General features: G+C 43.6%; 1 protein-coding gene across 2 annotated transcripts in view; it reads left to right on the forward strand.

The window, feature by feature from the left end:
• Positions 1-12,430, forward strand: part of LOC126213104 (ankyrin-3-like) — a 54,030-nt gene extending 41,600 nt beyond the window's left edge. For both annotated transcript variants that reach the window (XM_049940707.1, XM_049940708.1), the window contains one exon: positions 11,768-12,430. In XM_049940707.1, the coding sequence (XP_049796664.1) occupies positions 11,768-12,254 (487 nt within the window). In that variant the 3' untranslated portion in view covers positions 12,255-12,430. The remainder of the gene's footprint in view (positions 1-11,767) is intronic.
• The last annotated feature ends 10,968 nt before the right edge of the window (positions 12,431-23,398 follow it).

Below are 23,398 nucleotides of genomic sequence, written 5' to 3' on the forward strand. Positions count from 1 at the left end.
TCTCCTTGATCCCTTCATGTGTTCCCAAATGACTGACAACCTATTGCTCCAGTGGAACTGTGGCGGTTTTTTCTCCCACCTCGCTGAATCATGACAACTTTTAAGCATTAGACTTGCGTTTTGCATTGCTTTTCAAGAAACGTTGTTTCCTGTGATTTGGACCCCAGCTCTTTGTGCCTGACAGGGGTACTACAAAAATTGTACTGACTGTGACAGACTGCGAGGTGGAGTCTGCATCTATGTCTATGTCTGTAGCGAACCTATTCCCCCTTGAAACACTTTTGGAAACTGTGAGGACAATGCAGGAAATTACCATCAGCAAGATATAAGTCCCTCCAGACGGTGAAGTGTTGCACCATGTATTAGCTGCACTAATTTCTCATCTCTCGCCTCCACCCCCACTTTTCCTACTTCTGGGTGATTTTAATGCCCCTAACTTTGTTTGATGATGGCGTCCTCTTGGGTAAAATATTCCGGAGGTAAAATAGTCCCCCATTCGGATCTCCGGGCGGGGACTACTCAAGAGGACGTCGTTATCAGGAGGAAGAAAACTGGCGTTCTACGGATTGGAGTGTGGAATGTCAGATCCCTTAATCAGGCAGGTAGATTAGAAAATTTAAAAAGGGAAATGGATAGGTTAAAGTTAGATATAGTGGGAATTAGTGAAGTTCAGTGGCAGGAGGAACAAGACTTTTGGTCAGGTGATTACAGGGTTATAAATACAAAATCAAATAGGGGTAATGCAGGAGTAGGTTTAATAATGAATAAAAAAATAGGAGTGCGGGTTAGCTACTACAAACAGCATAGTGAACGCAATATTGTGGCCAAGATAGACACAAAGCCCATGCCTACTACAGTAGTACAAGTTTATATGCCAACTAGCTCTGCAGATGGTGAAGAAATTGATGAAATGTATGACGAGATAAAAGAAATTATTCAGGTAGTGAAGGGAGACGAAAATTTAATAGTCATGGGTGACTGGAATTCGTCAGTAGGAAAAGGGAGAGAAGGAAACATAGTAGGTGAATATGGGTTGGGGAGAAGAAATGAAAGAGGAAGCTGCCTTGTAGAATTTTGCACAGAGCACAACTTAATCATAGCTAACACTTGGTTCAAGAATCATGAAAGAAGGTTATATACCTGGAAGAATCCTGGAGATACTAGAAGGTATCAGATAGATTATATAATGGTAAGACAGAGATTTAGGAACCAGGTTTTAAATTGTAAGACATTTCCAGGAGAAGATGTGGATTCTGACCACAACCTATTGGTTATGAACTGCAGATTGAAACTGAAGAAACTGCAAAAAGGTGGGAATTTAAGGAGATGGGACCTGGATAAACTGAAAGAACCAGAGGTTGTAGAGAGTTTCAGGGAGAGCATAAGGGAACAATTGACAGGAATGGGGGAAAGAAATACAGTAGAAGAAGAATGGGTAGCTCTGAGGGATGAAGTAGTGAAGGCAGCAGACGACCAAGTAGGTAAAAAGACGTGGGCTAGTAGAAATCCTTGGGTAACAGAAGAGATATTGAATTTAATTGATGAAAGGAGAAAATATAAAAATGCAGTAAATGAAGCAGGCAAAAAGGAATACAAACGTATCAAAAATGAGATCGACAGGAAGTGTAAAATGGCTAAGCAGGGATGGCTAGAGGACAAATGTAAGGATGTAGAGGCCTGTCTCACTAGGGGTAATATAGATACTGCCTACAGGAAAATTAAAGAGACCTTTGGAGAGAAGAGAGCCACTTGTATGAATATCAAGAGCTCAGATGGCAACCCAGTTCTAAGCAAAGAAGGGAAGGCAGAAAGGTGGAAGGAGTATTAGAGGGTTTATACAAGGGCGATGTACTTGAGGACAATATTATGGAAATGGAAGAGGATGTAGATGAAGACGAAATGGGAGATAAGATACTGCGTGAAGAGTTTGACAGAGCTCTGAAAGACCTGAGTCGAAACAAGGCCCCGGGAGTAGATAACATTCCATTAGAACTACTGATGGCCTTGGGCGAGCCAGTCATGACAAAACTCTACCATCTGGTGAGCAAGATGTATGAGACAGGCGAAATACCCTCAGACTTCAAGATGAATATAATAATTCCAATCCCAAAGAAAGCAGGTGTTGACAGATGTGAAAATTACCGAACTATCAGTTTAATAAGTCACAGCTGCAAAATACTAACGCGAATTCTTTACAGACGAATGGAAAAACTGGTAGAAGCCGACCTCAGGGAAGATCAGTTTGGATTCCGTAGAAATGTTGGAACACGTGAGGGAATACTAACCTTACGACTTATCTTAGAAGAAAAGATTAAGAAAAGGCAAAACCTACGTTTCTAGCATTTGTAGACTTAGAGAAAGCTTTTGACAATGTTAACTGGAATACTCTCTTTCAAATTTTGAAGGTGGCAGGGGTAAAATACAGGGAGCGAAAGGCTATTTACAATTTATACAGAAACCAGATGGCAGTTATAGGAGTCGAGTGGCATGAAAGGGAAGTAGTGGTTGGGAAAGGAGTGAGACAGGGTTGTAGCCTCTCCCCGATGTTATTCAATCTGTATATTGAGCAAGCAGTAAAGGAAACAAAAGAAAAATTCGGAGTAGGTATTAAAATTCATGGAGAAGAAGTAAAAACTTTGAGGTTCGCCGATGACATTATAATTCTGTCAGAGACAGCAAAGGACTTGGAAATGCAGTTGAACGGAATGGACAGTATCTTGAAAGCAGGATATAAGATGAACATCAACAAAAGCAAAATGAGGATAATGGAATGTAGTCAAATTAAATCGGGTGAGGCTGAGGGAATTAGATTAGGAAATGAGACACTTAAAGTAGTAAAGGAGTTTTGCTATTTAGGGAGTAAAATAACTAATGATGGTCGAAGTAGAGAGGATATAAAATGTAGACTGGCAATGGCAAGGAAATCGTTTCTGAAGAAGAGAAATTTGTTAACATCGAGAATTGATATAAGTGTCAGGAAGTCGTTTCTGAAAGTATTTGTATGGAGTGTAGCCATGTATGGAAGTGAAACATGGACGATAACTAGTTTGGACAAGAAGAGAATAGAAGCTTTCGAAATGTGGTGCTACAGAAGAATGCTGAAGAGAAGGTGGGTAGATAACGTAACTAATGAGGAGGTATTGAATAGGATTGGGGAGAAGAGAAGTTTGTGGCACAACTTGACTAGAAGAAGGGATCGGTTGGTAGGACATGTTTTGAGGCATCAAGTGATCACAAATTTAGCATTGGACGGCAGCGTGGAGGGTAAAAGTCGTAAAGGGAGACCAAGAGATGAATACACTGAGCAGATTCAGAAGGATGTAGGTTGCAGTAGGTACTGGGAGATGAAGAAGCTTGCACAGGATAGAGTAGCATGGAGAGCTGCATCAAACCAGTCTCAGGACTGAAGACCACAACAACGACAACCTTGTTTGGGGTGGAACCAAGATTGCTGGTGTGGTAAGACTGTCGAGGATCTACTAACTCACCTCGGCTTTTGCCTCCTCATTACAGGTGCCCCCATTCACTTTAGTGTGGCATCTGACACATACTGAGCCATTGATCCCTTGGTTTGCTGTCCTGGTCTGCTCCTTTATATCCACTGGAGATCTCATGGCAACTTGTGTGGTAGTGACCACTTTCCACTCTTTCTGTCCCTACCCCAGCATCGCCTGGACACTTGCCCATATGGGCTCTTACCAAGGCTGAATGGGATGCTTTCAAGGGCACTACAACTGTTGAATCTCCTTTGCATGGTACCACCATTACTACCATTGTTGCCCAAGCTGAATCTTGAATCCCTTGTTCCTCAGGTTGTCCCAGTGGTAGTCAGTGCCTTGGTGGTCACTCAAAATCGCTGTGGCCATTAGAGACTGTAGGTGGGCCCTTCAACATCATAAGCGCCATTGATTTCTAGAGCACCTCATTGCCCTCAAAATGCATTGTGTCCGGGTCTGTCAGATCATTGAATGATGGGACTATTGGGAACGATACATCTCCACCACTGGCACAAAAACCTCTCCTTCCCAGGTCTGGACCAAGCTCAGATGCCTTTACAGATATGAGACTCCTTCAGGTATACATGGAATTTCGACAGATGGAGCTGTATATGCCGATCCACATGTAATTGCAGAATGTCTTGTGGATCATTATCTTCGCATCTCTGCATCTGACAATTAAATCGTGGTGAAACGACAATTCCTATCTCTCGCTCCACACCAATCCGAGACATATAGTGCTCCCTTCAGTGAGTGGGAATTGCTCAGGACCCTTGCCGATTCTCCTGACTCAACCCCTGGGGCAGACTACATCCATTCCCAAAAGCTTAAATGTCTGTGAGTGGATTATCAGCGCCACTTCCTTGCCATCATCAACTGAATCTTGAGCGATGGCGACTCCCCATCGCACTGCCAGTTAAGTATGATCATCCCAGTGCTAAAGCCTGGTAAGAACCTGCTAGATTTGGGCTGTTATCGTCCTATCAGCCTCACCAACGTTCTGTGCAAGCTGCTTGAATGTATGGTGAGCTGGCCGTTGTGTTGGCTCCTCAAGTCTCAGCGTCTTCTGGCTCCCTCCCAGGGCGGTTTTTGGCGAGTTCGCTCCACCACTGACAACTTACTCTACCCGGAGACTGCCATCTGATTGGCCTTCTCCTGGCGTCAGCACCTGATTTCCGCCTTTTTTGGTCTGACGAAAGCCTACAATATCACCTGGCGACACCACATCCTCTCTATTCTGCGTGAGTGGTGTCTTTGGGGCCCGCTCCCGATTTTTATACGGAACTTTTTGTCGCTACGCATTTCTGAGCTCGAGCTGGTGCCTCACACTGTTCGCTTCACACCCAAGAGAATGGGGTCCCAAATGGCTGAGTCCTGAGCGTTCCAATCTTTTTAATCATCGTTAATGGTCCTCAATATCTCCCCACCTATATGCAGATGATTTTTGTATTTCCCTTTGCTCCTCTTCTGTTGGTGGCTGAACGTCGACTGCTGGAAGTCATACAAAAGGTGTAGCAGTGGGTCCTCACTCACAGGTTTCAGTTTTCAGCTGCCAAGACTTGTGTCATGCCCTTCTGTTTTTGTTGTACTGCCATCTCCATCAGGAACTTTACCTTGATGACCAACTACTTAATGTAGTGGAGACGTTCTGCTTTTTGGGACTGGTCTTTTATACTTTTTTAACTTGGCTTCCCCATCTTCGTCAGCTTAACAAAATGTGCTGGCAGCATGTTAATGTTATTCAATGCCTGCACAACAACGAATTGGGTGCTGATCGCCCTACACTGCTGCAGCTGTGCAAAGCACTTTGCAGTCCCTTCTTTCCTATGGATGCCTGGTGTGTGGTTCTGCTTTGCCCTCAGCATTCCAACTGCTGGACTCTATACACCACTGTGCGACAGGAGCTTCCTAAACCAGCGTCCTAATAAAGGCTGGTGTTCCTCCATTGCGAATTAGGTGACAGCAGTTGCTTGCGAACTATACTGCCCATATTCATTATTCGCCTTACCATTCAAATTATGATCTCCTTTCCCTAATATGGCTACCCATCCCTGACAACAGCAGCGCAGATTGGGGACGCCAATTGCAGTTTGTGTTTGCTTCTTACTGATCTCGACACTTTCCTTCTATCACTTTTCTATGTGTTCACTTCGTGGTCCATACCACAGCCACTGGTTCGTCTGGACCTATGGCAAAGCCCAAAAGGCTCAGTTCCACCTGTGGCCTCCATGGCAGTTTTTCTCTATTCTTGGTGAGTTCCAGGACTCAGAAACAGTCTACACAGATGGCTCAATGGCTCTTGTTGGCTTCGCTTATGCTCACGTTGGACATGCTGAACAGAGCTCCTAGCTGGATTGCTTCAGTGTTTTCACTGCACAGTTGGTAGTTATCTCTCGCACTCTTCAGCATATCCATTCCTGCACAGGTGAGTCCTTCGTCATCTCTAGTGACTCTTTAAGTAGCATACAAGCTCTCAATCAGTGCTTCCCTCACCACCCTTTGCTGTTAACTATCCAGCAGTCCGTTTGTGCCCTCGGCGACAGCGGACATTCAGTGACCTACATTAGGACCCCAGGACATGCTGGGATCCTGGGCAGTGAACTTGCTGTCAGGTTGACCAAACATGCTACCAGTAAACCAACTCTGGAGATCTTCCCACTGGAGACTGATCTCCAGTTGGTCTTATGCTGTAAAGTTTTCAGGATCTGGGATGCTGAATGACACACGGTCAGTACACCAAATAAACTATGTGTTGTCAAGGAGAATACGAATCTGTGATAATCATCCATGCATGCTACTCGCAGGGAGTCTGTTGTACTTTGCTAACCCCACATCGGCCGCACCTGGCATACTCATAGACACCTCCTCCGTCGCTAGGACGTACCTCAGTGTTGCTGTAGGTCCCACTTGACTGTCGTCCTCATCTCAGTGGACTGCCTTAGTTTAGTTGCTCTGCAGTGGACTTTTAACCTTCCCATAACACTGTTAACGGTGTTGGGAGTCAATGTCTTAACGGTTGACATCGTTTTACGTTTTATTTGTGAGGGGAATTTTTATCACACAATCTACCTTTATTTTAACTCTTCCTCACTCTTTCTTTGCTGTTTTTTAGCCTTGGTGTTCGTATTTTCCCTGTCCAAGTTCGTCTAGCCTTGTCTTTAAGGCTGGAGGTTTTCGTGTGTTGCAGAGTGGCTCGCTCATCCTTTATTTCTGTCGTGATCACCCAGTCCTGGCCATCTGCTATGTTATGCTGATACCATACACTGTTTTTTCTTTTAGTTTACGTTTTCCCCTTTTGTTAGCCTTTTTTGTTTTCTTCTTCAGTGTAATTTCGAGTCAGTCTTTCTCCTTTTACTTTCCCGAAATCGTTTTGGTAATGTTTTTAACCCGAGAGCTGTTTGAATGTTGGGAAAGGAACAGATGACAGCGTAGTTTGACCCCTTTACTCCCCACACCAACCAACCAACTAAAACTGCTTCTCATAAAGAATCGAGCTCAATGCAGTTTTCGTAGTACTATAGCTGGGAACATGTCAGATATATTGCCAGAATGTACATATATATTTTATATCAGACCGCAGCTTGTAAATCACATCCAGCGAAAATGATAGTTGGGTTTGACAATGCATATGACTGAGTGAAAAACAATTTTTAATATGACTGTGAGCAAAATGCGATTTAACAGATGAATGAGTAACATGATATACAGTGTTATAATTAACGAGGCATCCACAGTCATCGTTAGTCAGCATCTTATGACACCACTATACCCAGATTAGTATGGGATGTCTGCTGCCAGCAACATCACATGCTACTGATTTTAAATCACATCTCGTAATATGACAAGGACTTCAGGTTTCCAAGATGAAGAAGATATGTAAGGAAAATGCTCATAAATCAGTTTGCAGTTCAACAGGAACTAAAATTTGCAGAAAACTGCACACGTTTGAACAGCAAGACCAGTAATTGACTATGAAACAGTTCCAGCTCATAAAACTAGCCTAAATATCATCTCCATAAATGTAACAGACGAGAGGATGCTTGTGGATCTTATGTATTTTCCCACAATTTACAATACGCTTTGAGTTAGTTAGGAACATAACCGTATGTCAGTGCTTGAAAGGGTAGACGTCTGTGACACAAAAATTACTTATAAGATACAAGTGGTAACTTTCATGAAGACTTATACCATTGATAAAAGTATTTAGCAGTAGTATTTCTACTGTCCACAACATTTCCAAACAGAACACAGGCAGTGGTGTATTCCTTTATGTGTAATGACAGCACCTTCAAGACCATCTTTAGTGTCACAATGCTACAGGACATGCAAATGTTGGATTTCAAACCATGGAACTGAACGTCACGAAAGACAAGAAATTATTGCTATGTCCAGATGCATTCTCATTCCATATGAAGCATATAGCAGATACACTTCGATCAATGTAGATCTAATAAATCACAAGCTAGATTCTGTTTCTGAGTATTAGTTGGACACAGTTTTTTTTTTTTCAGAGAATAATCTAAATAATCCCTTGCTGACCACAAAACTCAGAGCCAGCAGGTAGGAGGTAATTTGTGATAATGTTCCCGTCACAGATAAATTATACAGTTTCCTATCCCTCCAAGTTTACTTTGCCTGCAATTCTGAATAGTAGACAAACGATGAATGGAGCTGCATGGTGGAAAAAACATGTTCACCAACAGAGCAACTTACAAACACACGGAATTCAAGTGCATTCAAAAAATGGTTCAAATGGCTCTGAGCACTACGGGACTCAACATCTTAGGTCATAAGTCCCCTAGAACTTAGAACTACTTAAACCTAACTAACCTAAGGACATCACACACACCCATGCCCGAGGCAGGATTCGAACCTGCGACCGTAGCAGTCCCGCGGTTCCGGACTGCAGCGCCAGAATCGCTAGACCACCGCGGCCGGCTTCAAGTGCATTCCTAAACCGAAATATACTGATCACTAATGCACTAAATCACTGTTTTAAAGAAAAGAAATCCTATTAACTGTCTCTCAAAATGAAAGTAAAAAATCTGTTAAAGTGTCTGTTCATGCTAAGCAGGAAATCTAACTTGCGGTCGTGATGTGAAACAAAATTTAAACTGTCACTAATGTTTATTACATTACTTTGCAAGTTCAACTTTTCTGAGTGGTTTTCCAGGATATCATTTCACTTCAGTGCATGTTCATTGTTTTCAGTGTGATTGGCTTCTTCTTTCTTAGTGCATTAGATTAATTTCACTTCAATTATTGCTTATGGCACATACTGTCTCTCAAATGGTTCAAGTGGCTTGGAGCAATATGGGACTTAACTTCTAAGGTCATCAGTCCCCTGTAACTTAGAACTACTTAAACCAATCTAACCTAAGGACATCACACATATCCATGCCCGTGGCAGGATTCGAACCTGTGACAGTAGCGGTCGCGCGGTTCCAGACTGTAGCGCCTAGAACCGCTCGGCCGCCCCAGCCGGGTGCCTCTCAAAACTACTTACTATAACATTATATTTTTATAGTAGATTTGTGTTCCTGCTACTTTCATGAGGCGAAACATTATTTTTCATCACTAGAGAGGAAAAATTGTGTGCCAAAATTATAAATGAAAAACACTGTTTTGAGAATCATTCAGCTAAAAGTCCGTTAAGTATAACAAATTTTTTATAAAGTCATTCATACATTTCAGAGTGGATCATAAGTTACCCCATTTCCTGTTAGTATTCTACGTACAGTAATCCATATGCAGAGAGCAAACTTTTAATTTATGGGAGCACAGTCAGTCCCATGGTTTGAGATCCTACATCTGCATGTACTGTAGCATTGTGACACTAAAGGCAGTCTTGAGGAGGCTGTCATTACATAGAAAGTGACACACCACTGGCTGTGTTCTGTTAGGAAATTTTTTGGGCAGTGGAAGGACCGCTGCTAAATACTGAAAGAATTGGGAGTGACTCATTATTACTAACAAAGTTTATATGTATGTAATATTTGTCAAAAATATGAAAATGCTAGGAAAGCTTATGACGTGTAGTTTTCATTTTCATGCATGCAATTTTGGGCATGGTTGGCAGGTCTCCACCATATCCATTGTATATCAGTGCTAGAAACACCACTCAACAAATTGCCTGCTACACCACACCCCATCAGAGATCACTCGAGTATAGGTGGCTATCAACGGTTCATAGCTGAGGCACGCCCATGCTGCGTGGTACCACTACCAGCCCCAATAACCACACATATGAAAGGCAAAGACTCGTCGCTCTGTAGAAGTTGTGTGTGGCAGCTTCAGCAACAGATTTAGAGTACAGAGTAGCGGATCATTTTTTAACAGCGAAACACTTTGTGGCACAGAGGCCCACATACGACTGATCTAACAGAATATAGAATTGCAGCATCTTGTCCACCCAGAAAATCTGTTGGATTGGAGGAGAGGGGATCATGCACTGGGTGTACTCATGAGGCAACGAGCTGTAATTAAAGTGGGGGTTCCATAAAATATTCAGTAGTAATGAGAAACCGTAGTAGATTAAGTGTCTTAAATCGTCACTGATTCTGGTCAGGTTATAAATGATTACCATTAAAGTACCAGTAATGATAGATTAACGCCTGTTTGTGAAGCAGCTTCCACAGCTCCGTATTAAATTGCCCAAACAGCTCAGAGTCTGGCTCTCATCTGTAGGAGTTTTTCGAATCTGGAGATGTGACTTTGACGTCTGTCAGTGATCTGTGCATTTAAAAACAAAGTAGCACTACTTCAAACATTCAGTGTCACACCGTGGGTACACCTTCACCAGACTACACACACACATACACACACACACACACACACACACACACACACACACACACACACAAAACAAACACACACAAAACACACACGCACACACACACACTCAAACATGTGTGCGAGGCAAACATAAATACACTGCCTTCACCAGGACCACACCAAGTTAAGCACTGTGGGAGTCAAAAGGGCTTCAGAGCTGTTCGTTCCTGTACAGTCATTCAGGATTCACGTCTGTTTCTCTCTATATAGAAAACATCCATTATTATCTGATGCAGTTATCAGAACTATAAAATGAGTTTTGAGTATGTCAACTGTATGATTTTCAATAGAATCAGCAACATTTGCAAATCTGTCTGCCCAAAATATTTCTAGAAAAAGGAATTATGTATTTTATCGATCAGCGGATATTGGATTCATTATTTTAATACGTCATTTACCAGAATAATGGAAATAATTACTTCTTAATTGACTTTAGTTTCAAAAAATGTTACTAAATTCTTCCCCTGAGCACATGCCGCACAGTGCATTGTATCAGCAAGTAGGTATTTTCGTTTAGACCCGTCCTAGCGAGATTGCCCCATGTAAATTACATACTTCCGCACTTCCCAGGAAACAAGATTTACTTTCCAACGGTTGTCATATCGAGACAAGTACATTAGACTTTAATTTACTCTCATGGTCTCGCTGTCGCCTTAAGGAGCATCACAGCCAGAGGAATATAAGACGAAAGTTTCTCTCTCTCTTTCTCTCTCTCTCTCTCTCTCTCTCTCTTTGTCTCTCTCTCTCTTTGTCTCTCTATGTGTATGTTTCTGTGTGTGTGTGTGTTTGTTTGTTTGTGTTAGTTCCTGTGTGTATGTGCATCTGTCAATGAGTGTGATTGTGTGTAGTGGTAGAGGAGTCCAGTTTGGTATTATTGCTGTATCCGAAACGTAACTACTAAATGGTTTCCTGGTTAACAGTAGCTTTCTCTGTTTGACGAGTTTGTGTCAAGAAACTTGTTGATAATTGGGTTTACTTTTGTTCCTGTAATAACAGAAACTTCTCTTTAAATAGCAGGAGACGTCATTAGCATTATTTGTCACATTTGCAAGTTTCAGAGAGGACTGCTGCACACAGAGACGTAGTAATGGCTGAACGAAGTGGAAGGCAACAACTTCTATAACGACTGAATTCTAAGGTCAAAAAACTAACGATCACGAATTAAAGTGACAAAATGTGATAACTTTGCATCTTGAGAGTTGGAGTGTAGGAATTTTTTGTGGAGAGTGCATGAAGAATTTGAGAGGATGACGTAACTGTGAATCTGTACGTTAATATAAAACAACTTTCGCAGTGTTCTGTATCACAGAAGGGAGATTTATCAGTTGTCAGAGAGATGAGTTATAGAATTGGTTACAGTTGTACCACTCTGATACGTTTCTTCATCAGAAGTGTGTGTTTGAACAAAAGTACGAGAATTTCTGTGTTTTGTGTAGGACCCTCTCGGCAGCGGAGAAAGGAAGGAGGCTGATGAAGGCAGCTAGCGATGGGGCAGTGCAAGAGCTGCAGATGCTGCTGGCAGCTGGGGCTGATGTGGGTGCGACGGATGGGAACAAGAATACTGCGCTGCACTGGGCAGCCTGGCAGGGTCACGTGGAAGCGGCGAGCTGTCTGGTGGGGGCTGGCGCGGAGGTGGACGCCGGGAACTGGGTCCAGAACACGCCGCTGCACTGGGCTGCATGGGGCGGCCGGCCGGCCGTGGTGCGGCTGCTGGAGGAGGCCTCTGCAGACCCCAATGCCAGGAATGTGGACGGGGACACGCCGCTGCACTTCGCGGCAGAGCATGGCCGCACAGAGGAGGCGATTGCACTACTCGATGCAGGGGCTGACAGTGGGGCCAGGAATCACAAGGGGAAAACCCCAGTGGACCGCGCCAGGCAGTTCAACCACCAACACTGGATAGACAGGATAACACGAGACTAGCAGTACAATACACACCTCTGAAGTAAAAACAACGCTAGTCTACCAAAATCACAACAGTAGCGACAATGTGAGATTCATATAAACTAATGTGTGTAGCAAGAAGCGAGTTTCCTTCCATGAAAACTCAACAATAATCGAAACGTATATCATTAATAATAAACATGTTTTTAACTAAATTCATTATTGTAAAGTAATTGGTAAGAATATGCTATTACAAATAACACCACCTCCAGTCTGTCAGTAAGGCGCTGTACTGTTGCGGTAAGTTGTTGGACCACAGTAACAATAAATCTTTAATTTAATCAAGAACAATTCATTTATTGAGCCAACTGTGCAGTTTGTAAACACTGCCAGTGCAGGTCGGCCAAGTATGACTTAAAGTAAACAGTTATGATGAAAGTCCAAAGAGAGTCGTCTGAACAGAAAAAGAGCACATTGTATTGAGCAGGAACATCAGTCATCCCCAAGGAAACCCCAGAGGCTTAGTTTGTGTCTCAGAATACTGTAATACAGTATCACAGTAGCTGTGGAAAAGATAGCAATGTTTACTCAAAACAAACCATTCCTCCTACAATACCATAAAGATAATACAGCACCTCTTAAAAACATCAAGAATTTTCTTATTTGCCAAGGACAAGCATTTACAAGAGAAACACACACTCACTAATTATATCCATGTCTTGCGGAGATTCAAATGTGTTCACAATGCAACAATTTCCAAAATTCATGATAAGCCATACACACACAGAAATTTTCATTGAAGGAGTCCACATACATGAAAATAAATCATATTTCGTAAAACAATTACTGACTGGTTCTTCCATGTAGTATGCTGCACAAATTGGAAAAGGTAAGATCACGACAATTTAAAGAAATAAAAGGTAAAATATTATTAATCCTAGCTTAAGAGACAATGTAACAATCTATCAAACAATGCTCAGAGCTGTATCCCATCTAGAGTAATTTAAGATTATGCTTACATGTTATCCTAGGCCAATTACATACATGAAAAACAGTTTTGCATCATCCCAGTTCCCAGAACTCCTGAAGATAGATGTTGACTTTGGCTACTGTATCACAGACACAGTCTATTTTACTGTTCAGAGTTGTCTATACCCGCCCAAAGATGTAAACAACCATGTCTGAGCAGCGCCTATTAGACGGAGGAAGTCCGACAGCTGATCAGTTCCAGTCATTCCACCAGGAAGGAGGTACATGGCTAGTGTTGTCTGTAGTTCAACCCTGCCTAGACGGTCAGTACTGCGGTCTGATTGCGTTCGCATTGTTTCTTTGTGTCAGGAAGGGCTCTCAAGAAGGGAAGTGTTCAGGCGTCCCAGAGTGAATCAAAGTGATGTTGTTCAGACATGGAGGATATAAAGAGAGAGAGGAGGAACTGTCGATGACATCCCTCGCTCAGGCTGCCCAAGGGCTAGTATTGCAGTGGATGAGCGCTTCCTACGGATTATGGCTCGGAGTAACCCTGACAGCAACACCACCATGTTGCATAATGCTTTTCGTGCAGCCACAGGACGTCGTGTTACAACTCAAACTGTGTGGAATAGGCTGCATGATGCACAACTTCACTCCAGATGTCGATGGTGAGGTCCATCTTTGCAACCATGACACCATGCAGTGCGGTACAGTTTGGCCCAACAATATGTGAATGCATCCCTCAGGACTGGCATCAAGTTCTCTTCACCGATAACAGTCTTATATGCCTTCAGTCAGACAACTGTCAGAGATGTGTTTGGAGGTGACCCAGTCAGGATGAACGCATTAGATACACTGCCCAGCGAGTGCAGCAAGATGGAAGTTCCCTGCTCTTTTGGGGTGGCATTATGTGGGGCCGACGTACGCCATTGGTGGTCATGGAAGGGGCCATAATGGCAGCACGATACGTGAATTCCATCCTACGATCGATAGTGCAACTATATTGGCAGCATATTAGCGAGGCGTTCGTCTTCATGGACCATAATTTGCGCTCCCATTGTGCACATCTTGTACCGATTTCCTTCAGCATAACGACATCGCTTGACTAGAGTGGCCAGCATGTTCTCTAGACATGAACCCAATCGCTCATGCCTGGGATAGATAGTGCGGTTTATGGACGACGTGACCCTTGAACCATTCTGAGGCATCTACGCCGAATCGCCATTGAGGAGTGGGACAATCTGGAGCAACAGTGCCTTGATGAACTTGTGGGTAGTGTGCCACGACGAATACAGGCACGCATCAATGCAAGAGGACGTGCTACTGGGGATGAGAGGTACCGGTGTGTACAGCAATCTGGATCACCATCTCTGAACGTCTCGCTCTATGGTGGTTCAACATGCAGTGTGTGGTTTTTATGGGCAATAAAAAGGGAGGAAATGATGTTTATGTTGAGCTCTATTCCACATTCTGTACATATTCCGAAACTCTCCGAAACCGAGTTGATGCAAAGCTTTTCTTGATGTGTGCGTTTTAGCTGGTCAAGAGGCATCAGATAAGGCGCTCTTACTTAACTTCTCTCTGTAAATAAATGAATGTATGAAAAGGAACTTCATATATGTCGGTCAAATGTGACCATACATATAATTTGACATAAACTTCTACATATTGTGTGAAACTAGTATATAAAAAGAAGACGAAAATAAACTTAAGTAACCAATTGCTCTAACTGGAACGACTTAGCAGAAGTCTTGTTGGGCAGAGTAGTGCCCAACAGCCAACAGCGCTCCACAGGTTACAAACAGAGTAAAGTTAACACTACGCTGGATACCTGTAGGAGGCTCACGAGGAAGAGTAAACAAGCTCACTATGCAATTAATACACACTGGCCTACGGTTACTATTAAAGGAAACGTAACATATCCAAATACCTCAATTACGATACGAACAAAGAATGAGTGACGGTGGATAAACAGTGTTACGTGGATTAGTACAATTCTGAAGTTAGCCAGACTCCTCTTTAAGACAAGTAATGACCTTGGTCATAAAACCTGGCTTAGGCCTGTACTATTCGTATTTTTATTTAATAATGGACATTTATACTAGATCTTAAGTCACTCGCAAGAATAGTAGGAATTAGTACACAACAACAAAAATAAATAACAAGCAGCCAAATCAATAGTTTTCTCAGAAAAGTTGGCTCACTCTAAAACATATTGTAAACCAGAGCATAGGTCTGTAAGAGAAGCGCGGAATACTAACACAAATCAATCACAACTAACGAAATCTGCAGTTAACACCGAAGATCAGTTACTCTCACAGCCCATGAATTGACCACACAGAAATGTATCTGAAGTTCCACCACTGCATGCAATATATAACTGCTAAACTTTGTACAAATTGACCAGGTAAAGGCGCCAGCAAAATCATAGAGGAGAACATTAACTGAACAAAGATAGAGGTGGAACCAGAATGCGATGGATTACTGCGATGTGAAACCAGTACTTGGTGAGACATATCAAGTGTCACAGTTAATTACAAGAATCGCAGTATCGGGCAGTCCAAACCATTTTCCTTCCGCCTAAGGCCTGATGTATTAATCACACAGCTCCATTGGTCATCTACAATCCAAGACTCTGCAAAGTCCAACAACCGCAAACACAGCAATAATAGGTCCCCCTCAGCGTCCATGACTCTGACCACGAAATTCTGCATCGGTCATGTAAAATTGTCCTTCATGTGCCCAAAATACCCTGTGCTCGGGCACCTACAGCTGACCAGCGGAGCTTCGCTTCGCTGGAACCAAAGAGTGCGCGTGAGCTACTGATACACACTGGTGTCAAGAAGACAGAACACGTGTGTGGCACATCCACATTACTGGCATATGAACTCTATGGTTAGAATGCATTTTCACTTCAAATCTAAGACTGCTTCTGTGTGTGCAGACGATGCATTAATTGGCGACCTCTGTTATAACATGACATTAATAGCAATATTCACACCACTTAGTTCTGATCCCAGACTAAATTTACATGTGTCAGCAGTAGAGATGGTTTGAAAGCTAGTGTGTTCATAGCATGGCGTTAGTACCAATATTTGCACCATATCGTTTGCGCATGATATGAAACAATATAATAGGTTTACGTTTATTTACAACGAATTGTAGAAAACCGTTAGTAACACATGTCCCAACAGAGCTGTAAAACTGTAGTTCCACAACACATTACGATGTGTGGGGTAAAATAGACCTTCACGGTGACATTGCAGGGTGCTGCAGCATATTTTCCCTTTTTCAATTTTTGCCTTCCATCCGTCGTCTGTGCCTCTCCCTGCACCAGGCGTCACAGCGGCAGAGCGCCTGCAGGTGCCGCAACTCTGGCAGGGCGGGTGCCCTAGTCAGCAGTGTGATGAACCGCAGAAAATGTACCGCTTGTTCAATATGCAGATTGAATAACATTTGGGATAGGCAACAACCCTGTCTCAACCACTGCGAGGGCTTTGTGTATATCTTGGCTACAATAATGAATTCAATATACTTTTCGTAGTTGCTTACCTGCACTCCTATTTTTTAAATCATTATTAATCCTACTCCTGCATTACCTCTATAACCCTGTATTCACCTTACGAGAAGTTTTCTTTCTCCTGCCAAAGAACGTCGCTAATTCCCACTAAATCCAGCTTTAATCTGTCCATTTCCCTTTTAAAATTTTCTAAGCTACCAGCCCGATTAATGGATCTGACATTCCACGCTCCGATCTGCAGAACGCCAGTTTTCTTTCTCCTGATAATTATGTCCTCCTAAGTAGTTCCTGTCTAGAGATCCGAACGGGGGACTTTTTTACCTACAGAATATTTTACCCAAGAGGGTGCCATAATCATTTAACCATGCAGTAAAGAGGTGCCGTCGGAAAAATTACGGCTGTAGTTTCCCTTTGCTTCCAGCCGTTCGCAGTGCCAGAGCAACAAGGCCGTTGTGGTTAATGTTACAAGGTCAGGTCAGTCAATCATCCAAACTGCTGCCCGTGCAACTACGAGTACTGAAAAAGCTGCTGCCCGTCTTCAGGAACCACACGATTGTCTGGCCTCTCAACAGATACCCCTCCATCGTGGTGGCAACTACGGTACAGCTATCTGTATCGCTGAGGCAAGCAAACCTCCGCGCCAACGTCAAAGTCTATGGTCCGTGGATGGGAAATGGAATATGTTACACATCAAAAATGAAATTGATACCATCTTCATTTCATCATGCACACATTTCATCATCCAAATAAAGTTGTCAAAAGGGTAGAAGTTCCCATTCAGGCAAAAGTGAAACTGTGACCTAAGAACACAAGACAGTCAAACAAATTTCACAAAAATAGACATGAAATGGAACCCACCCTAGGCAGAATGGTGCAACTGAGGCGGTAATAACAGAATTACAGGGAATAAATTGATACTTTTTCCATAATTCAAGTAAATAATTGTGATTAAGTTAGTGATCCGTCAGCTGAGTTGCTGATATCCATATTGATGGAAATTAAACAGCTTCTTTGACTCTCCGTGAATGATAAAGCGTAATATGTCTATCAAACGTTTGTAAAAGTTAAGCTATCATTACCTATAGATAATGAGGAATTCATACTTCAGCTGCACAGCTATTGACCTTCACTTGGGGAGTATCAACAACATATACATCTACACGGATACTCTGCAAATCACATTTAAGTGCCTGGCAGAGGGTTCATCGAGCCACCTTCACAATTCTCTATTATTCCAACCTCGTATAACGTGCAACGAACGAGCACCTGTATCTCTCTGTACGAGCTCTCAGTTCCCTTATTTTGTCGTGATCATCGTTTCTCCTTATGTAGGCCTGTGTCAACAAAATATTTTCGCATTCGGAGGAAAAGTTGGTGATTGAAATTTCGTTAGAATATTCCGTCGCATAGAAAAATGCCCTTGTTTCAATGATGTCCAGCCCAAATCCTGTATCATTTCAGTGACACTCTCTCCCATATCTCGACATAATATAAAACGTGCTGTCCTTCTTTCAACTGTTTCGATGTACTCCGTCAATCCTATCTGGTAAGGATCCAACACCAAGGAGCAGTGTTCTAAAAGGGGACGGACAAGCGTAGTGTAGGCCGTCTCCTTAGTAGATCTGTTACATTTTCTAAGTGTCCTGCCAATAAAACGCAGTCTTCGGTCAGCCTTCCCCACAATATTTTATATGTGTTCCTTCCAATTTAAGTTTTTCGTAATTGTAATTCCTAGATATTTAGTTGAATTTACGGCCTTTTGATTTCACTGATTTATCGTGTAACCGAAGTTTAACGGATTTCTTTTAGCACTCATGTGGGTAACTTCCCACTTTTCGTTATTTAGGGTCAACTGCCAATTTTCGAAGCATTCAGATATTTCTTCTAAACCGCTGTGCGATTTGTGTTGATCTTCTGATGACTTTATTAGTCGATAAACGACAGCGTCATCTGCAAACAACCTAAGATGCCTGCTCAGATTATCTCCCAAATTGTCTATATAGATAAGGAACAGCGAAGGGTCTATAACACTACCTTGGGGAACGCCAGAAATAGCATCTATTTTCCTCGATGACTTTTCATCAAATTACTGCCAACTGTGACCTCTATGACAGGAAATCACAAATACAGTCACATAACTAAGACGATATTCCATAAGCACGCAATTTCACTACGAGCCGCTTGCGTGGTACATTGTCAAAATCCTTCCGGAAATCCAGAAATAGGGAATCAATCTCAAATCCCTTGTGAATAGCACTCAACTCTTCATGCCAATAAAGAGCTAGTTGTGTTTCACAAGAACGATGTTTTGTAAATCATTGTTGACTGTGTGTCAATAGACTCTTTGCTTCGAGGTAGTTCATAATGTTCGAATACAATGTTCCATATATCCTGGAAATTGAAATAAGAACACCGTGAATTCATTGTCCCAGGAAGGGGAAACTTTATTGACACATTCCTGGGGTCAGATACATCACATGATCACACTGACAGAACCACAGGCACATAGACACAGGCAACAGAGCATGCACAATGTCGGCACTAGTACAGTGTATATCCACCTTTCGCAGCAATGCAGGCTGCTATTCTCCCATGGAGACGATCGTAGAGATGCTGGATGTAGTCCTGTGGAACGGCTTGCCATGCCATTTCCACCTGGCGCCTCAGTTGGACCAGCGTTCGTGCTGGACGTGCAGACCGCGTGAGACGGCGCTTCATCCAGTCCCAAACATGCTCAATGGGGGACAGATCCGGAGATCTTGCTGGCCAGGGTAGTTGACTTACACCTTGTAGAGCACGTTGGGTGGCACGGGATACATGCGGACGTGCATTGTCCTGTTGGAACAGCAAGTTCCCTTGCCGGTCTAGGAATGGTACAACGATGGGTTCGATGACGGTTTGGATGTACCGTGCACTATTCAGTGTCCCCTCGACGATCACCAGTGGTGTACGGCCAGTGTAGGAGATCGCTCCCCACACCATGATGCCGGGTGTTGGCCCTGTGTGCCTCGGTCGTATGCAGTCCTGATTGTGGCGCTCACCAGCACGGCGCCAAACACGCATACGACCATCATTGGCACCAAGGCAGAAGCGACTCTCATCGCTGAAGACGACACGTCTCCATTCGTCCCTCCATTCACGCCTGTCGCGACACCACTGGAGGCGGGCTGCACGATGTTGGGGCGTGAGCGGAAGACGGCCCAACGGTGTGCGGGACCGTAGCCCAGCTTCATGGAGACGGTTGCGAATGGTCCTCGCCGATACCCCAGGAGCAACAGTGTCCCCAATTTGCTGGGAAGTGGCGGTGCGGTCCCCTACGGCACTGCGTAGGATCCTACGGTCTTGGCGTGCATCCGTGCGTCGCTGCGGTCCGGTCCCAGGTCGACGGGCACGTGCACCTTCCGCCGACCACTGGCGACAACATCGATGTACTGTGGAGACCTCACGCCCCACGTGTTGAGCAATTCGGCGGTACGTCCACCCGGCCTCCCGCATGCCCACTATACGCCCTCGCTCAAAGTCCGTCAACTGCACATACGGTTCACGTCCACGCTGTCGCGGCATGCTACCAGTGTTACAGACTGCGATGGAGCTCCGTATGCCACGGCAAACTGGCTGACACTGACGGCGGCGGTGCACAAATGCTGCGCAGCTAGCGCCATTCGACGGCCAACACCGCGGTTCCTGGTGTGTCCGCTGTGCCGTGCGTGTGATCATTGCTTGTACAGCCCTCTCGCAGTGTCCGGAGCAAGTATGGTGGGTCTGACACACCGGTGTCAATGTGTTCTTTTTTCCATTTCCAGGAGTATATATATATATATATATATATATATATATATATATATATATGAGTTACTATTTTTTTGCTGCCAGCATAGCCGAATGGTTATCGTCATTGCCTTCAGTGCAGAAGGAAGAGAGTTCGAATCCTGGAACCACCTCAGTGTTTCTATGAGGCCAGGAAGTCTGGAAAAGGGTCCACCCAGCCCTTGAGGCCAGTGGAGTAGCACCTCGAATAAAGAACTGGTGATACCATCAGCATTCATCTGTGGCAGTAGCAGATGGAGTTATTGGCTACATGACGATCACAAGGGCCACGGTCATAGACAGCTCATCAGTCTGATATGTAGGCATAAGTTGCCCGGACTGAACAGACCTAAGGCTTAACCTCTTAATGGTTTACGTTCTACATCCCATATTTTGTATGTACAGTGTACAGGTGATATGTCACTAAGACAGAACGTACACTTTTTCACCATTTAACACTATGAGGTAACAAAAGTCTTGAGATACCTCCTAATACCGTGTCACACCTCCATTTGCTCGCCGGCGCGTAGCAACTCGACGTCGCATTGACTCAACAAGTCGCTGGAAGGCCCCTGCCGAAATACTGAACCATGCTCCCTCTACAGCCGCCACTGACTTGTAAAGAGTGTGTCAGAACTCTCCACTACATGAAACAGTATATCCAACTCAACGCTATTCTTTCCATTGTGTAAGCACTCAGATATCGGTAGTAACAATATGAGGGCGAAAGATGGGAGCGCATTGTTGTGAGACGAGGTGTGTCTGCGGGAGTGGAAACAGTGATGTCGGTCGAGGGCTCGGAGCCAGAAGGCGTGTCGCGCTGCCCTCACGGCTGTGGCGGCAGATCTCACCACACTCGAGGCCTGATGTCATTTGTACAGCCAGGAGAGATTTAGATGGCTTAACTATGCTTGGAGATGGAATTCCAGGTAAAATTCGCAAGCATAGCGCAAAAGCAATTGCAAGGTTAGACTCGTGATTGTTAGTCCGAGTTTGCAATAATCCCAAGTTTCACTTGTCAGTGAAAGAAGGCATAGAGCAAATAATAATAAATATTCTCCACATATAAATAATATGCTGTGGTTACTAATTGTTAACGCAATTCTGAAACTGAAATAATTTTTTAATCTGACACTCAGCCATTATTGACACATATGTCATTTGTCATTGTCATTATTAATACTTGTTGATGATGATTCTGAAATTTACAATAGACTTAATTGATTAATTCCCTTCTTACAAGTCATTTAGTAGTTTACAGGGCCCGAGCAAACTACTTTTTATTAAATTTACTCCTAGCAACAATAAGCTTTACCCGCTGCTGCTGCATACTGCTGTGCATTGCTGTAAACCACATGGCAAAAGGCAGCCATCTAAAGAGGTGAGTGCAGAACTTGGGGCCAAACCAGAGACACTGACTCATCACAACATGTCATGTACTCGAATCCAGTACATTCCGTTGCACAAGTCAGATTCTGCATCACTTTTCAATTCTTGTTCAAAAATGCAGTCAGATAATTTGGGTATTGTTTCAGGTTCATTTGTTCCTGTAGTTTTTCATATTAAAATACGCAGTCAGATAGCTTATCCAAATGTTAGTTTTAAGTTTTTCATGTAACGGTCTGCTGAGGGCTGAAGTGATAGTGAATCTGACACTCATACAACACGCACACAGTCTTATATGCAGGTTACATTCCGCTTACTGACAGCTCACGTTTCTTACCAAGTCCAGTTTCACAGACGAACACAGGCAATTTTGGCTGTAGCTACGTTACATATATTAGTTGAATATACGTTACAAACTGCGGAAATGTAGCCATTGGAAAGTTTTGTGACAAAGTGACGTCTCGATTATGTCCCATATTTTTTCATTCATGTCGGCCGATTTGGGAGGGCAGTTATTCGCGCGAACTGTGCAGAAAATTCTTAAAATCAGTCGTGAACTTTTGTGCCCCGGTGACATGGTACACCGTCATCCATAAAAATTCCGTTGTTGTTTGGCAACATGAAGTTCTTGAATGGCTGCAAATGGTCTCCAAACAGCACAACATAGCAGTTTCCAGGCAACGATCGGCTCAGTTGGACGAGAGGAGCCAATACGCTCTATGCAAACATAGCCCACAATATTGTGGAGCCGTCCCCGACTTGGACAGCGGCTTGCTGTCAACCTGGGCCCATGATTACGTAGGGTTCGCTCTTAGCAACTGAAATCTGGACTCATGTGATCGCGGATTTCCAGAAGTCTAATGTCAATATTCCAACAGAGGTGGTGCAGGCGATATCGAGTTGTTTACAAAGGTACCTGCTTCGGTCGTCTACTGGTACAGCCCATTAACGCTGAATTCTGCACCACTGTCCTAACAGATACGTTCATCGTACGTCTCACAATGATTTCTGCAGTCGTTTAACGAAGGTTAGCTTGTCTGATAATACTGACAACTCTAGGCAAACGCTGTTGTTCTTGGTTGTTAAGTGAAGGCCGCGACCACTGCGTTGTCCGTGGTGAGAGATAATGCCTCAAATTTGGTATTCTCGGCCCAGTCTTGACTTTTGGATCTCGCCATATTGAATCCCCTAACGATTTCCGAAATATAATGTCCCACGACTCTAGCTGCAACTACTATTCCGCATTCAAAGTCTGTTAATTAACGCCGTGGGGCCAATCGCGACAACAACCTTTTCACATGAATCACCTGAGTATAAAAGACAGCTCTGACAATGCGCTGTCCTGTCATACACTGTGTCATCATATGTGTCCGGACACCCCAAAACCAATCGTTTTTCATATTAGGTGCATTGTGCTGCCACCTACTGCCAGGTCATATCAGCGACCTCAGTAGCAACCAGACATCGCGAGAGAACAGAATGGGGCGCTCCGCGAAACTCA

This window comes from Schistocerca nitens, chromosome 11 (assembly GCF_023898315.1).
Source record: "Schistocerca nitens isolate TAMUIC-IGC-003100 chromosome 11, iqSchNite1.1, whole genome shotgun sequence".
In the NCBI taxonomy this organism is placed as follows: domain Eukaryota; kingdom Metazoa; phylum Arthropoda; class Insecta; order Orthoptera; family Acrididae; genus Schistocerca; species Schistocerca nitens.